This window comes from Calonectris borealis, chromosome 12, assembly GCF_964195595.1.
Source record: "Calonectris borealis chromosome 12, bCalBor7.hap1.2, whole genome shotgun sequence".
NCBI classification, from domain to species: Eukaryota; Metazoa; Chordata; class Aves; order Procellariiformes; family Procellariidae; genus Calonectris; species Calonectris borealis.
The window spans coordinates 21,358,177-21,376,219 of NC_134323.1; the positions used below are offsets into that span (position 1 = coordinate 21,358,177).

An 18,043-nucleotide genomic window follows, 5' to 3' on the forward strand; every position below is an offset into this window, starting at 1 on the left:
CACAGATATTACAAGGAGTGTGTTTTTAATTCCATAAATATGCCCAGTTTAGAGGAAGTGTTTAGAAGGTAATTAGTAAAGAATTAAAACATGTTAGCATTCTTAATGTGAATCAGCATTATTTTATTAAAAATGAGCTTGTTTTTGTGAGCTTGATTGACAGTATACTTATTTGCTTTATAGTTCCAGCATGTTGTTCTGCTCATTTGAAAATGTAGCCCTATAGCAAATGATTGAAGCCAGTGTTAAAATTATTAAAAGTAATTTAGTTGATATATTGAAAAACGTAACTTTAAGCCTTCCAATTTGTATTTTCTTCTGTTTTCCCACAAATATCTTTGACTAATGCTATTCAGTATTTTAATCAAAGACATGAAAGAAAATGAATAATTAGTGATGTGTAAATGGCAATGTAATTATATGGTAAGTAATGAAAGTAACAGGTTATTTTTACACTCTGACCTAGATTACTAGATATGATTGACTCAACCTGCCTTTTAATAAAGCTAGAAGCAAAGTAATGTATTTTTCTAAGAACAAATATTCCAGAACTACTTTTTTATACTGGTGAAGTTTGGTGGCCTGCCTGATAGGATAGAATATAGTCTTCCACCTCCCAATCCTTTTCCTGCAGGGAGTAATGAGAAGACATAGAAGATGGGGCAGTATGTTAGGTGCTCCGTGCTATTCTGTCTATTGAAGTACTTCAAATAAATATGGGATGGCCTCTAAAAGAGATGTTATACTTCAAAAAGCAGCTGTGGTTTTCATGGAAATTGCATTGTGCAAGGGTCTTTAATTTATGCCATGTAAGACAAAATAGACAATGATCAGCCCTTTGTAACAGTAAAATAGAAAAACCTGTGAATTTCTGGAAACTCTCTGGTGGCTGGATATGAAACATATTATTGGAGTGCACGTTATGGCCTAGAGGCTTTTTTCTGTTGTGGTGATGCTGGTAATATGAAATGATAATCAGAACAAGTTCAGCTTGAAAAACAAGAAATTAATATATGTAATTATTTTGGAAAAAATGTGAGTGGTGTATCTTTTGGCTTTTTCCTTTACTTCAGTGTGATCTCAGTAATTCGAAGTCAGACATACAGCAGCCATAAAAATGCACCTTAAAAAGAAGAGAGGCCTCATATTTTGGAGGCTTCTGCTTAAAAAAGGGTTGCCAATACATGATCTAAAGGACGGGTTACATCTTCCATGTGCTTACTCGCACCGCTGTATGCTTCTCATCACTAGTTACTGAGAGAGGAAAGCTGCAGATATTCTCTGCAACACTGTGAGCCATCTGTCTTCCTTATCTTTTTGGAAGAGGAACTTGCAGTCTTTTATTGCTGTTAATATTTTGAGAAGTTTGGAAAAGAAAGCTTAGTCCTTAAAACTGTCTTGTAATTCTATCAAAATACTTATTGTTTAATTTTAAGTACAGCGTAGAAAGTATGCAGCAATATGTAGTGATCCTTGGTTCATATTGTCAGCTGTGTATTTGTTCTGAAGAATTACAGGTTGAATGTGAATTTATTTCTCCGGAGAGGTAACACATCATCAGGCTATACGCATTCTTAGTTTATATACATATGGGATAGATAAAGCACAAGGGTTACGGTGGTTTTCAATGAATATTGCTTGATCTTAGCATGAAGAGGACTGCTTCTTCGAGAACAGTTAGGTCCATTTGTCCTTTGCTGCCACTCCTTTTTGTCACGTTGATACTTCAATTTTATTGGAACTGGACTGTAAAATCACCAAAATAACTTTGTATCAGCCACTGTCAGATATGAGCTTTTCAATGCACTTGACCTTGGTTAAATTGAACCGATGGCTTAAACATGGAGTGTAGAGTAGATCGTGTTACCAATTTTCCTGTACCCTTTGGTATCCTCCACGCTGGACTTGTTTCCTCGTGTTGGGTCTTGCTCTGCTTCATCAACCGAAATTAAGAACTACAAAAGACAATCTTATGGAAGGAAATCTTGGGTTTTTTCGTACAGCTCCATTCTTTTGGCATTCTGCATTGCCTGTTCCAGATTCCTTAGCAAATACCAAGGTGACGGAGATCTTGATTAGTCTAAGCCTCTGATGTTTTCAAGGAAATAATTAATTTCTGATACTAAAAAGTTTTGAGTTCTGCACCTAAATATAGAGTCTTGTTGCCCCAGGTAAACTCATCTATAAGCCTGTAAATCCATTGAATAAATATTTTGTTGGCATTAAATACTGTGGATGTTTTCAGTCTTAAGGCTCCATGAAGAAAACTTTAAGACTGAAAAGATTCAGCTAGAGGGAGTTATCTTATTTAAGTGAACATGTTTATCAGCAGAGCTTCTTATCATTTGAAGGAGCTGTGTTTGCTATTTGAATGTATTCATGTAGTTTTGCCATCATTGATGAATGACAGTGTAGGAGGATGATAGGCAGGTATTTTCTTAATTTTTTGTTTTCTAGGAATCATCTAAACCCATAACCATCCTTATACTTTTGGGCACAAACTGTCCTTTATATCAATGTTCTAGCTAGAGCGTGTCACCGAGATCTTTCATTTTTCCTATGCACAACTCATTTCTTTTGTGCAACGTTTGCTGAAATGGTTACTTGCTGGCTATAAGTGTTACAGGATTTTCAGATGTGAACCTTCTATAAACAGTCACTCTTTCAGTGATTCAAAACCTCATTTTTTTTTAAAGAACGTCATCTTTTATTGCATTCCTGCAGTAGAAATGGGAAGAAACGATGGAAAAAAGACACCAAAATCCCAATGTGTCTTGTTTTTGAGCTTTTTATAGGTAGGCAAACATATGTGCTTGCCTAGATTAATAAAAAAGCTCAGAACAACAGTAGCAAGAATGTGTTTTAGAAGGCTCAGTCTGGCACAGACCAGACTGAGGAATGGGCTTTTTTGGTAAACAAACTTCAACTATCCCAAAACAGTTACTTATCTTTGAAGGTTGGGGGCTAGAGAAACTTAAACTAGAGAGAAGTTTTAAGTTATGGGCTTCTAGAAGAATAATTCTCAGTGATAAGTAAAATCGGCAGAGGATGTGATATGAATTGAACCATGGTTGGAAACTATGCTTGAATAATTTTGGAAGAAACTGAAGGAAAACCTATTACATTTTAATCTTTTTTTTTTAAATTTTATTTCCTGCCCTGGCAGTTGAATGTTAAATGGGAACTATTAGTTATGGGCTAAAATGGTCTTTAAATGGAAAGGAAGGGAGCAGAGAAAGTAGCTGGTTTTCATTATTACTACTAATTTTATTATTACATTTTATGTGGCAAGGATCTCACTGAAGAAAGGACGAAAAATAGAAATCCAGGACCTTCAGGCTCAATAGCTTGCATGTCCCAAATCATTAAGACTTTGAAGAGAGAATGACAGAGGAAAAAAGGAGGAGAGGGGAGGGAAAAAAAACCCAGAGAGAAAGGCAAAGGGTCAGATCAGTGGGATACCAGTGCAAGGGTCTGTGCTTCTGCTGCAGTTCTCCTTGGGCAGCCTGGGTGGTGTTGATGTTGCTGTAAGGAGGGACAGATTACATACGTATGGGCACAATGTGCTTTGAGCGGGTAGGAGGGACCTGTCTGTCCCTTAGCTCATTTTATCAAATCTGTTAGCTCTTGTATCTCTCATTGAAAGCTTACAGAGCTTTAAGGAAAATAAGCGTTTAGTCAAAGAGACTGTGGTTCTGTGTTTACTAACAATGCCAAGAGTTCATACTTCATTTTAAACATCCGAACAAAATACTATTCCTTCTAGTATTTCTAGGACCATTTAAAATCAAAACTAATAGAAATCCATTTGTATTTCTGTCTGAAGGTATTAGGGAACATTTTCTTACTCTGAAAGGTGATGGAAACAGCAAGGGAAGGGGCTCTCTCATGCTTGCTTTTTAATTTAGGCAAGTTGTCTTCACCAGGCTCACCGTGCAATGTGGTAATCTTTGAGGCAACGAGGTTTGGGACGTGAAGGGTTGCAAAGACCAGGCCAGGTCCCAAAATGGGCTTGAGAGTATTGGTAGCTTCAACCCATTCTCAAATACATACATCTCAAAGATATTCTCAAATATCTTACAGACATTTCCTAAAGTATTCTGATTTTTCTTGATAAACATTTTTCACTAGGTTTTCTATCTGAGGAAAAGCATGTATCCGTGGTTCTAACTGCAAGCTGAAAGAACAGAAGAATTTAACGAGCTTCTCTGTTCCAGCTGTGAAATTGCTTATGCTTGCAGTGGAAATAATTGTGCAATGTAAAGAGTGGGCTCCGGCTCCACGAGAGCTGAAGATCTCATCGCTGTCAAGACAACTTTTTACTGCTGACAGCAAGCAATAATAGATGACCAAACGTACTTTTTCTTAGTACTCCACTCAGTTATTTTACAAAAACATTTTTTGGTCTGCTTGTTAATTTTAAAGGCAGTCTTTTTTAGGAGTGTTTTCAGCATTGGCTTGAACTCTCACTAGCCCAAGTTAGCTTGAGCGACACCCCAGGTCAGATACTTCCATGTTTTTGTGCCTAAGTGAAAGGGAAGGGTGACTTCAAGCTTCTTGTTCTGTGTGTGTGTTTAGAGCATGAATTAATTGGTTTTGTTAGAAGTGAAGTTTATTATTTTTCAGTTTAACCATATTCTGTTACCTGCTTTGGACCGGTGAGGCAGGATGTTCGAGAAGCCCAGTGGAATTGGGAAGAGAAGTTCATTTTCAGGGAGGATTGTTTATTTTTTTGGTACAATTCCTTTATTTTAAGGTCAAGGGCAGGTAAGAATTACAAAGTTAAAGTATTGGTCTGGAAGTCAAGTGAGCAGCCAAGGAAAAGCCGTATGCTTACAACTGCCCCATTTGCGAAAGGCTCTGCTGCCCAGCTCCTCCACAAATGCCATGTTACGTAATGCAACATTGCAAATGCAAACAGAACCCACGGACCATAACCAAACTTGCCACTCTATTTGCCCAAGTTGGGCTTTTTCTGAACAAAATATTTATCAGTGCTGCTGTTTGAGAGAAGTAGAAAGGGTGACATCAGTTATAGTTCTTCAGCTTAACAAACTTTCAGCATATTTTTAAGCTAAGACAGAAGGACAATAAATTTATCATAACCTCCAGTAATGTAATGTAATTTATTGCTGTTTTTAATGTCAGTTCAATTAGATTTTTGTATCTGGGTATGCCTGAGATTCATGATAAATTGTGTTATCTTATGAATACAGTGTGATTAGTAAAGTGATATCTTTAGTAAGCTGCAGGTCATCATTGTGTCACATTTGGCAGAGGTGTTCAGACATAGGAAGTGGGATCAAATGTTCCAGGCTGAGCCTGAGACTGGGTTAATGCTCTCGTTGGCTCAGCAGATTAAACACAAGTTTCTATGCCATTGAGACTACAGAAACAGCTTTATTTCCAAATCCCTTCCAAAAAAAAAAAAAAAAGGTAAAGATGATAATTCTCCCCTTCTATTCTCATCCATTTGTATCAATTTCAGAAGCTGTACAGTAATTCAAATAGAAACTGCAAAACAATAATTTTGCTCAGAGTGCTGTATATAAACTCTGCAGATATTCAGAAGAGCTTGTTGCTCATTCCATCATTTAAAGTTCAGTCAGATGGTTTAATTTAAGACTGGGATCTTTTCCCTGTTCTTGCTTTTATTCTCATTTGTTCAGTGACTGATTATATAGCCAGTTATGCCACAATAACAAGCTAGGCAGTATTTAATGAAATCTAAGACAGCTATTAATGTTAGCATGTATTAAGTGGAAAACGTTAAGTCTTTTTTCAGCATTAGATTGTTCTTCTTTTAGTTTTTAAAGTCCAGACAGATTGTTGGGGTTTTTTATAAGTGATTTTCAACACGTATTAAGTAGACTGTGCGTGATGGACAAATGGATAAAGAGAAGCCTAAAGAAGCGAAATGGTTCTTAGTTTTGAAAAATGGCCTTTTGCTGGCTTCCAAGCATCCTAACATGTTTTCTAGCTATATGGAAAAATACAAAGGCAGCAGTTGTTAGAGAACAAACATGTCAGTGCAACATTCAGTTTAGAGCCAATCACCTGGTTTGCAAAACCCAAATAGTTTGGGATAACGCTAGTGGAATTGAATCTGCCTTGCTTGGCCACTCACCTTCCATTATTGAGTACTGAAGCCTGTAGTCCTTGGGGTCTGCACAAACAGGACATGCCAAAGAAGGAGAACCTATACTAATTGAGATTTTTATAGTTTTTGATGTCTTATCTCTCCAATTTATCAATCTGTTTTTTTTTTTTTTCAAACTATACAACTGGAAACGAAGCACAGTGTATGTAACACTGTTATAGTCTTGAATTGGGATTGCAGCACATTTATGCTTAACTGAGTTGCTTTTAATCTGGCTAGTTTGGAGGGAATGGAGCAGCAGCAATCAATCTATGGCCTTGTCAATGGAAATTCGTAAATACCTGGGTTTGTCAGCCCCTGCTGATGTTGGCATGTTGTCCATTTTACCTCTGTGAAAACCAGCTCAGCTTCATCATTACACTCTATAAAAATGCTTCCCATTTCTTTGTGAAAGCTTAATTACAAATAGTTTATCCAGCAGGAAGACACAATAGGAAAAGCACATAACCATTTGCACAAAACCAATACGGAGGTGTAATTTGACAGCAAAAAGTATTTTATACAAGTATTGCTGGGTTGTTTTCTTTTGTAGGCAGGATGGTAAAGGTAGATTGTCACTAGGAATCTAATAGGTTTGATATAAGATAACACATAACAGAGTTATTTGGTCTTCTTCAGAGTGTGTGTGAAAAAAAGGAGTTCTTTTGAAGTGCACTGGAAGGTGTGCAGTTGAGAACATACAATAAAACAGCAAAGCTGGTACTATTGTAAGTTTTAGGCTTCTTCATTGTAAAACAAATTCTATGTGAGAATGATGGGCTTGTTCAGTCGCTCACAGTCATTCTGAAGTTTTTAGTTTAGAAATAAATGAGAAGAAATACATTTAAGATCTGCAGGTAATCAATAGGACAGAGTGTGATGTGGTTCTGACAGTATGTATCGTATAGTTCCAAAACAAATACCATCGGACAAGAGAATTTTGCTTACTCCTGTAAAAACAAAATGTAGCATCCTTTTGCAGTTTGATGCTGACTGTATCTCAGAACACCCAAGATCCCTATAAAATCCTGACAACACCCCTGAAGGTCATTTATGGAGGTCACCTCTTTTTGCCTCCCACACTCCCTAGAGAAATTCTGGTCTACCCACTCCTTCATGGCCACCCACCCGCAGATCAGCTGAGAAATCAAACTTTGTTAAGAAAAACCTTTGTTAAGAATGTTATTTTTGTTCTTTGTTCTCTTTCTTTCGTTTGAAAGATGTCTTTTGTTCGCTGCAGTTCAAATACCATAGTTTAAAAATACATCATTTGCGGCATATAGAAATTAAAACTGAATATGTATATCTTAGCGGAATTCAAAAAATGAGATTGAGGACTTGTAATTGTCAACATACATGTTTTTATTCTGATTTGCATTTCAAGAAGTAAATTAAAATTAGTCTAATCACAAGAACATTTTTAAGCAAGCACTTTTAGATGGATTAACTGTTCTTTGGTTTTTGAAGCCTATAGGAGACTTACAGTCTTCACCAGTCAAATGCAGATGTGTTTAGAGTAAGCATTAATTAGTAATTCTTAAACCTACACCTTCACAAACAATAGGAATATTATTTACATTACTGTAATAAATTGTCAGAAGTTGAATGCCTTTGGCTGTGAGAAGGAGTATCTTGGATCTGTGTCTGTTTATGTAACAGCAAAAGCATTACTCAGTGATATTGTGTGCTATTGGCATTAACACACTCTTGGTGTAACCTGCTCAGTCTATCTCACTTAGTCTTTGCAATAATCATTAACAGAATTATGAATCTCGTAAGGCAAAATGCAGCGAGCATCTAGTATGGGAATCTTGCCATATGCATACCATGTCCTCTCGGAAACCCACATGATTTACAGCAACTGTTACTGATAGACAAATTTTCTTGTGTTTCTTTTTAATGGCCTTTGGTTTTGCATCTGTTTTAAGTTAGATGGTTCATAACGCATTTCTGACTGTGGTTGTTTACGTGCTGCTTTCTCCATTGCTTTCCCTGCAGGTGTTGCAGGGTGCTCAACTGATAGCTGTTGCTTCTGCTGAGCCTGCGTCAGGGGGTGTTGATGGATCCCCGCTCCAAGGGAGTGATATCCAAGTCCAGTATGTGCAGCTGACACCAGTGACAGACCACTCTGCGACGAATCAAGTATGTATATATATATTTTTGCCATTTGAATGTACTTAACTTGATTGAAATACCTGTCAGATGAACTGTATATCAATCCGCAAATACTGCAGTCCCAATGAGTTTATGATCCTGTTTCCAAACCGTAAAAAAAAAAAATCATCTATACTAAGGAACGTCATTTTGTTAAAGGTATAAATGGTCTTTGACTATCCTTGCATCTATGTTCTTGCTCAGTGCCTCTAGAGAATAGTTATTTTTTGGTCATCATTGTTTTTCTGCATCCTTGAAAGCTGAGAGCCATGTTAAAGGACAGGGCAAAAAACTTGCTTGGAATCCATCCAAAAAGTATTTTTCAGACCAAGGTTTCCCTTAAAAATGTTATTCCCTTTCTGACAGCAGTTTTCCAGTTATTTTGATCAACAGCCTGGATTTCCCACAGGAGTCGCAATGTTAGCAATTGTAAGTGAACACTTGATCCTCTCAGTTACAGTGGAGGAATTAACTTTTTTTTTTTCTTTTTAAATCAGTCTGAACAGTCATGTATCTGAGTCTAGAAAAAGTTTCTCGTGAGCTTCAAGCTGTGACTGGTGACAACACAAGAATGCTGACTTAAAACAGTTGTCAGAAATTTTTCTAAAGATAGTTACACATTCTTCTGTGAACCCCACTTAGTGGGCTTTTTTCCTAGAGAATGCCAAGTGGTTGTGAAAAATAAACTTTTGCTTGCTAGCCAAAATAGAATATTAGCAGCCAATATTAGAGCGGATTTTTGTCCAATACATACCCAGTTTTGTAGAGAATTCTGATCTGGCTACAAACATTCGGATATTGAGTCTCTTGAGGGGGGAAAAAAAATAAAATGCATAAGAAATCAAGGGAATCATGTCCAGGCTTTGTGTGCACGAAACTCAAGTGCTTAGTGCTTCTTCCGTGGGCAGGGCAATCTGCAGATCAGTTCGCTATATGAAGTTAGAGCACATTAGTTATCCCAGTGGCGGAGAGGGCCTCAAACAAAAGATGGAGCTGTGTTGCACGTTGCCGAAGTGCCGTCTGCGCTGGCTGGTGCAGGTAGGGAGGCCAGAGCTCTAAACTCTCCCAGTTGCCCCAGTCCACGCTGGCTGCCCACCTGGATGCTACAAAATGCTTTTCAGAAAAATTATGCTCCCTGCCAAAAAGGATCAGGCTGCCTGGCGTGTGAGTCTGCTGTGCTGTAGGATTACATTCTAGTTTTCTGTACACTGATCTTCCCGTGTAGATGAGCCCTTAACAGTTGTTTTTCCTTCTTTTCTGGATTTGTCTCTGCGCTAACCTTCTCAATATTTTATTCATAGTCACTTGCAATAGTAGGCTGGACAATAAGAGTGTTGTGGGGTTGTGCCTTATTTCTTATAAATCCTCAGGTACTGCTGGTCCCATACAATTAATGAAGCATATAGGCGTCAGGTAGTGAGAGGTGCTGCTGTCCTCACTCCAGGCCTGGGAAATTCTCCAATTTACCTCCCACGGACTTTCTCCTGGGTCTGTTCCTCGTGCCTGTCCTCCCTTCTCAGCTACCACCTCCGACGGGCCGGAGGTTACGGACTTCAGTTATAAACATCGGCATCCGTCTCCCACGCGACTGGCAGCCACCAGCGGAGTTACTTTTCTGGTCGGGGACACTTTGCACCGTGTTAGGTTTTAATATTGTGGTTAACCGCAGAGATTTATACAAAGCTGAAGAGAAGCAGAAAAGGAATGTGAAATAAGAAGAGTATGAAAGGAAAAACTGACAAGACTAAAAATAAGTTTGCCATAAATATTTCCTCAGTTTACACAAACTAAAAACTAAGGGTCTGTTAATGAATTGGAGAACCCAGCTTGGTTTACTTGCTTTACTCTGAGCTATATGGATAGCCCAATAGCTGTTTTGGCTAAAATTATGGAACAGTCCTACTCATCTTAGATCTCTTCTCTGAAGGGAGAAGTCTTATCTGAAGGGAAAACCCGGTCAGTGAGGCTGTAGTGACACTTTTATCTGTTTTCATATGGTTCTTTGCCAAGGTACTGAGATATTCTCAATGATTTTGAATCTATTTATCAATCAAAGCTTATAAAAGTGGCGTTTATTATCCACCTGGGTTGGATGCTATGCCCTACACAAATTCCTTGTTTGAAACACCACAACTGCGAATTTATTTAATGTCTGAAAACAAGACACCAGTTTTCTGACCTCTTTTCTTGAAAGCCATGCCTTTGCAAGCAATCGCACATGCGAAGCCGAAGGTAGGAGTGAGGCTCTTTGAAATGAATCCCTTCTCTAACTTCAGCTGAAGCAATATGCACTTCAACTTAGTATTTTCAATGTATTCATGCATGATCTTGTATTTGCAAATTATCTGTAGACGGAAGTATTAATAGGTAGGATTCTGATAATTTCTTAGTAACCCTAAACCACATATGTAAACACAAACTATTAATATATGAACAGTGTTTTGCTGGCGTAAAATTGCAAATGCATGTACGGAGGGAGGCATGGTTTGAAATCAGATGCGTTTTGGGGATTTAGGTTTAGTTGGCTTGTTTTCATGTCGTGATAGTATTCTTATAGCAGCTTGCAAAATTTAGAAATACAGAACGTGATGATGACAAAGAATATTTGGATTAATTCTGTGCTCAAATTCTTATGCTGGTGGTAAATTTTGTTAGATTTGGAAAAAAACATAATTCCAAATCTAAAGCTTGCTTCTAATCCCTTTGGGCAGTCTTCTGCTTCTGGTCTGAATGTTGGATAAATATTCAGTATTGCTGTTGTTGCTATTGTTTGATAATTATATTACTTCAATACAGTTTTCCTCTAATGGGAAAGAAAGCTTTGATGGTCACTTGAAAACTTACCTGCTATCAAATTTAGCAATCTAATCACTTTGGCACTAATTTATTGAACATTTAAATAAACACCAAATTACCTATGAAGTTGAACAGGAAAAAATCTTGTAGCTGTGAGCAATCACTAGCAACAAGGCAGAGAGATGAAGAGAAATAATTTGACAACAAAACTTTAATTTCGGAGCAGTGCTTTATAATTTTGAACCTCCAGTATTTTAATTTGAATAAATACGTGGCGACTGTATAGTGAAACCTAAAGGGTGGGAAATCTGGTTGAGTTTCCACCCTTGTGTCTTTGTGGCTCATCTTGCAGATACTAGGCTGAGAGCATAAAGCAGGGCTTCAAGTAAGACTCTTTCATGACAGAAGTGCTGCCACAGAAATAATTCTGTATCCAGGGCGTTACAGAAAGCATCTATTAGATGAATTTATGGAGGGAAAATCCATCAAGGGCAGATCTCTGGACTCTGTGGGAATATGCAGGAAAATACCATTAAATTCTTGCCTTTTTCTTGCAGTTTATCTATGCTTGTGATATTGGCTGCTATCAGGGGAAGGCTTATTGGGTGTGATGGACTTTATCCAAGCCAATACAGCTGTTCTTAAATGCTCTTCATCTTACAGCTCTAAAGATGGAGTTTGTTTCATAGTCTAGTTTTCCTTACTCCAACTAACTTGGCTAAAAAGACAGTTTGCTGTGGGATTATCCTTCCACAGCGTTGTCAGACTACTGGTAGGCAGTAATGTAATTTTTAAGGAGACTTCCTTTGAAAGCTTAAGTCAATTGTGTTTACTTTAAATTCTTTCCCCTGCACCAGCTGGGGAAATTCCAAGCACAGGGCAAACAGGTAATGTTACTCTCCTTACCTACAGTAGTTCTGTCACTCCGGGACTTCCTCCTGTCTTCTCTGTGATCACCCTTGGTGGACTCTCCCTCCATAACTCTGTTCAGCTCTGCCTTGTACCCCCGAGCTGGCAGAACGTACAGCGTGCTGGGACAAGTCCTTCCACAGCTTCGGCACGTGTTGGGCCAGACACCCGTTTTATGTGGTTTCTGTTTAGAGCTGGTTCTTTTTTGGGAAGAGAGAGGGAATAATTGTTTTCTATTTGCTCTCTTTGTGCCACTCATCATTTTGTAGATCCTTATCGCTATTTCATTATTTCAGCCTTCTCCTGCCAGCCTGAATGGCACTAGTCTACTTAGTCTTCATGTGGACTCTTTATGTTATTTTTGATGCCTTTATAAGTGTATTCCCATTTCAACTCTGCCATAGAGCTGATATGCATGCAGATTTTGCACTGGTGTATACAAGAACTTTATATTAGTATAATTTGTTCGCGTTCCCTTGGCTACACCAATGGAAAGCATTTTTGTATTGATTTACTGATTTCATATTTCCTTTTGCAGGGCACTGATACCCTTCAATCAGCAATCCAGCCCGAGATGCAGATAGAACACGGAGCAATCCAAATTCAATAAGAGAATTGCGAAAACTGTGTCAACCGAGATGTCAGTGAACCACAGTCAGAAGTTGAGTGCTGTAGTCTTCGCGCAACAACTACAACTGGAGAATGGAAATGCCTGTTAGACTCATGGTCACACCTCGAACATCTCCTGCAAATAGCAGAGTTCTGACGATCTGGTTGTCCTCACCTGGAATAAATCAGACCCATTTACTTAAATCGGAGCTACATCACTACATCAGTTGAGAATCTGGCCTTCAGAAAAAATACATGGCCTGCCCTTAGGTACACTTAAAGAGGAAAAATTCTTTTAGAATGAGGGAAAGAAATCTAATTAATCAAAACCGTGAGACTAAATTAATGTTTCATCCTGTTCATTTCTTCTGTGAAATACGCCATTTGAATGTCTGCAGATATCTTAGGAAGTGTATTGCTGCTTTGCAATACTTGCTTTACCACATATAGAAGATCAAGAGCTCAAATATTTTTCACTGTTTAAACAGCTTTTTTTATTTGCTATGGTGTTTATAACAAAAATGGAAAATATTTAAAAAAAAGAAAAATCCCATAATTGCAAGTATTAGCCTTTTGCTGGTGTTTTCTGTTCAGTGTAATGAAAACTGTATTTGCAGAAGACTAACAATTCTGTTTGTACTGTTGCTTAACTACTTTTCTAGGGGAAAATGCTTTTAAATGCTGTAATTATGCATTTCTAATGAAAAATAAATGTGTATTTATGAATAGTGCAGCTCTAAGTTGCTCTCTGCCTTAGGAATGAATACGGTTTGACTGGACTCTGCTCTAAGAGTGTAGTTCTGCAGTATTTGAAGACAGACACTATCTGGCAAGCTCTGCTGTCAAACTGAGAAGTAAGATTAAGTCTATAAGGAAAACATCAATCTTAGATCATGTTATTATCTAAATTTCCAGTACAAGAAAAATGTGATAGTTAGCATTCGCAGTCTCAAAAGCTTATTTTATACAATGAATTTATGAAATAATTTTTAAAAAATGTGAACAATTCATTTGAGCTCTCTCCCTTTTAGTTCGTCCTACCTCCTTTGTCCAGCCATTTGCGGCAATACCTCAGTTTGGGATTCATCCATAAGAAGCTGGGCTGCAAAAGCCTGATACCTATCTTGTTACCCAACCTGCAACAGCAAGGTGAAATCCCCTCTCCACTGAAACTTATAGGAAATTTGATACAGATTTCAAGAAAGCTACATTTTCATATTTGCTAAGCTTGAGTGGAAAGAATACATGTTTGCTGTAACCTGATTATCTTAATGGTGCACGTTTTAGAAAAATACAGTTTACTGGGGGAGGTGTTGCTTTGTATTTGTTTTTTCAGCTGATTTGCGATATGGTTATTGTCAATATATGGCTCATAATGCATTTAATGTATTAATGAATGGAGCGTAGCCACAAATTCTACACGGTTGAATTCAGGATAACTTTTTTTTTTTTAATGAAAGGAAGGGTTAAGCACACCCAGTTTCTGGGAATGTTGTCCCTGGTAAGTATTATGCTTTATGTAAATTCCTGCTGCTCTTTAGGATACTTCTTGACGCACAAGTACAATGCAAACTGAACCACAGCTTATTGAATACAATGTTTGCAACAGGCCAAGAATTTGGTTACTCTTCAGTTTCTTTTTTTAATAGTGTTTCTCAGACTGGGTGATGTTTGAAGAGCTTGGCATCCAAATAGAAGCCTAAAAATAAAGCAAGGCCTGGACACTTTAGCATGGCTGTTTAATAATAATTTATCACTTGGAAATGACAGTGAGAAAGCTGGGATGGCAAAGCTGCTGCTGTGGGCTACCACATACTCCTCTCTTGTTATATTCATATTGGCCACTGCGACTTTCTTTTGTTTTTGAGAAAGTTTTACTCTTACCCAGCTTTCCTTCTGGGTCCTGGGTATCGTCTGCTTTCAAGGGGAACACACATGCGTTTAAACTGCAGGGTATCTGTCTTTGTTTTATGGTACAATTAAGAATTCTATTCTCTTTGCGTTTTGCAGCTCAGGTACAAGATGAAATTGAGTTCAGGAGAGGTTTCCTTTAGCCACTAGCCTGCTGCATGCTCAAGTCTCTTCTGCTAAAAATGATTGTAAAAGCATTCACTAGATTTCAAGAGAATGAAATCTACTTCACCAGTGTGGAATGGAGAGTGTACAAATCATTGAAATAAATAGGTAAGGAGAGCAGCTTATTAAGACCCTCCTGTGCATTCAGATGTTAAGACTGCGTGTTCCTCAAGATGTGAATTTTTCTCAGTGTTGTCAGTGTTTACATTAATCTAAGTTGTGTCACACTATGTATTTAAAAGAGTCTTCAACATTGAGCCAGGTATTTCTATGAGTAATCCCTGTCCCTGTTCCCTTTGTGTAGATTTTATGTCCTTGGAGGATTTATGTCCTTATCCAGGGAGGAAATTTCTTCTCTTTATGTATTTTCTAGATATTGCAGGGTGTTTCATGTACAAATAAGTCATTCCCGAGAAGAGTAATTCAGGAATGAATTCCCTTCTAGGAAACGCTTGTGACTGTGAAGAGTCTGTGAGGTTCTGTGCAAGCGTGAAGAGTATGTTCATACAGAGATTATATAACAATAACATTAAGAAATCCTGAAAGTATTATAAGATAACTCAAGGAATTGCAGGGATACTGAGAGTTTTGCCTGGCTCTCTGTTCAGGTAGGTTGGTGTTGTTTCACCATGGATGTAGTTCTGCCCTTGAAGACTGTTTGACCATTTCAGTAGGTCAGCTAGAAATGAGTTCTTATTATGTCTCCTTTTGTTATTCACAACTTCTGCCTTTTTAATAATAAGGTTCTTTTCCCCTCAGCAAAACTTCTAACATCCTCATTTTTAACTGTTCTTTTTCTCCTTGTGCTGCTTTTGTCCAAGAGGCAGAGATTGAGAACCTATGACCAAGAGTCTTCAGGGTGACATTTCTTGTAAGGTTAGACTAGGATCAGCTGCATATTTTATTTGCAATTCATCCTGTGACCTGCAGAATACTGTTTTCATGGGTGGGTGTTTTTTTTTTTTTTGTGTAATAATATTTAGGCATGCAGGCTTTGCGGGACGAGAGCCTCTGGTTACCCTACTTGGCCCCATTGGTTATTTTAGATATTAAGTTCACTATAGCCAGGACCTCACCATTTATCTTGATGTTGTACTAAAATTCTTGACATGTAGTTATGGCTGCACAGACAGTACAGTACCATTATAATGACCTTTCAGATCATTTAGTCTTGAATCCCACCTGAGAGAGCATCCATCTCATGAGTTCTTAAGGGCTTCTATGGTCCTGATGTAGAAACTAATCAAAATGTTATGGTTTGATGGATTGTACAACTAGAAATTGGTCTAAAAAAAGTGAAGGATGTGGGTTATTTCTTTTCTGTTTTTCTTTTTCTTTCTTTCAGTCCTTGTTAGTTTTACATATTTTGTCTTGCAAAACAAAACTATAAAAATGAGCGCCCTTCTGTGACTCAAATAAACTGGAATGCCTTCATTAGCTATATTTTTAAGTATTTCAGTATTGACAGTTTGCCTGTAAAGCAAGGAATGCTGGCCAAAATGTTGCTCTAGTGCTTGTCTCTGTCACAGAGATCCTGGCATGCGCACGGGTATGCTCTGGTGGCCCTGTACTTTGTTGTCCGTGTCACAGAACTGCTATGGAGTTCCATGTTAGAAGATACAGCGAGGAAGCCAATATCTAAAAAAACACCCCAAAATCACTGTAGAATCTCACTCTGCACAAACTTCTGTTGGCAATCAGTATTTCTTCTGAATGCCTAATTATCTAAGTACTGAAAACGTAGAGCCGTAACTATAATTCAACAAAAACTGTTTCCCATTATCGGAAATAAGAATGTTCCTTCCATTCACTGCGATCCCAAAGCACTTCTATAAGCTCTGCTGATTTAGGTGAGTACTCGACAGTCAAACCTCATTTCCTTGAATGAAGCCGGGAATAAGAAAATCATTCAGTCAGAGTGGTGTTTGGGGTAAACTGAGATTGCTTTTTTAATGCGCTGGTACAAACGGACATACTTGTTTTCTCTGCTAAACAAGGTTTGACATATTTAGAGGTTGTTTTATACCCCACAAAAACAGGAGAAACTAACTGTGCCAGCAAGAGGAGGCAAGAGGAGTCGTGCAGAGCTGAAGTTAGAGCTGAAGTGCGTGGGACGTGATTGCTCACATGCAGTGTGACCAGGGCAAGGGGTTAACACTCCTCCGCTTTCAAAAGGTGCCAAGGGATTTTTAATCAAGTCTTGTTCTTTAGCGTGATAAATTGGATGGACTGGATGAAAACCTATTTTTCCTCATCTACAACTTCACATGTGAAGTTTAATTCAAGAGCAAATGTCTCCTTTGTTTGACTTTTTTGCCTTTTTTTAAATTTATGTGAATTCTACTTTTGAAAGCTTTAACAGGTTTGTTTCCTATTCAATTTTTTAAAGTACACATTTTGCAAAGGAAAAATGTCCTCTGGTGATATTTAATAAAATTTTATATTTTGGGCAGAAAATTTTATTTTTAGGATTTTGTTCATCAGCATGGGTATATTTTTAATTGACCAGTAGACTGGGAAAAGTTCTGTTCTTCTTCCGGTCCCTCAGGTTAATCTGTATTTTTGAATGTTTTAAGTAAACTGTCCAGTTTCATCTCTGTCCGTCAGCTTGGGTTGAGCTTGAGTTAATATGTGTTGTATAATCTTCCAGTAAAGATTTTATTTCAGATGCTTCATACTAGTTAAAGGAAAGTTAATCTGGTTGTGAAACAGATCATCAAAAGCCTGGATGGAAAGCTGAGTTTAGCGTGACACCTCTCCATGCTACTGTGATGCCAGCTATAAGGACAGACTGTTCAGTGTCCCTCACTGTGCCACGATCTGGACATTTATGGTATTTAATTTGAAAATAATAAATATCCCTGTTTTCCACATTGATTCCCTGCTTTTCTTAAGGAATGTTTGGGATTTCTGTTTTCAAGATGCACCTGGGGTTTGCTTGCCAAGCTGTTGAGTGCATCATATCAGGATCTGAGAATTGAAGCAAGTACACTGAAATCAAAGGGACTTTATTCTTTTGTTATTAACACAGGGAAAACAAATCTCCTGTATGTATATTTAAAATAATTCAGTGTTTAATTGACGAACTGTATATTAAATTTACCATTGGCTTTTTGGGTAAAGCAGAAAAAAAATTGGGAGCTGGCGAGCACCGTTTAACTAGCTGAAAAGTGCACTTCAGCTTGCTTGATGTGTGTGTGTGTATATATATGGCTGTCTTGTTGCTTGAGTTTGCAAGGGGTTGGCTCACCTCCTACTACTTTGGTGGTAGAAGTCACCTCTCCCCTCTTCTCACTTCCTTTTGATACGTTTTTTACTCCCCCATTTCTATAGCATTTATTTTTAATGTTATGAAAAACC

General features: G+C 37.9%; 1 protein-coding gene across 9 annotated transcripts in view; it reads left to right on the top strand.

The window, feature by feature from the left end:
* BANP (BTG3 associated nuclear protein) overlaps window positions 1-17,556 on the top strand; it is a 157,502-nt gene extending 139,946 nt beyond the window's left edge. For 6 of the 9 annotated variants that reach the window (XR_012675439.1, XM_075161571.1, XM_075161572.1 and 3 more), the window contains 2 exons: window positions 8,138-8,281; window positions 12,537-17,556. Coding sequence is in view for 5 of the 9 variants with exons in the window: in XM_075161571.1 (XP_075017672.1) it covers window positions 8,138-8,281; window positions 12,537-12,608 (216 nt within the window). In the remaining 4 variants the exon portion in view is untranslated. The remainder of the gene's footprint in view (window positions 1-8,137; window positions 8,282-12,536) is intronic. The other 3 variants (XR_012675436.1, XR_012675437.1, XR_012675438.1) reach the window with 3 other exon arrangements.
* Window positions 17,557-18,043: the final 487 nt, after the last annotated feature.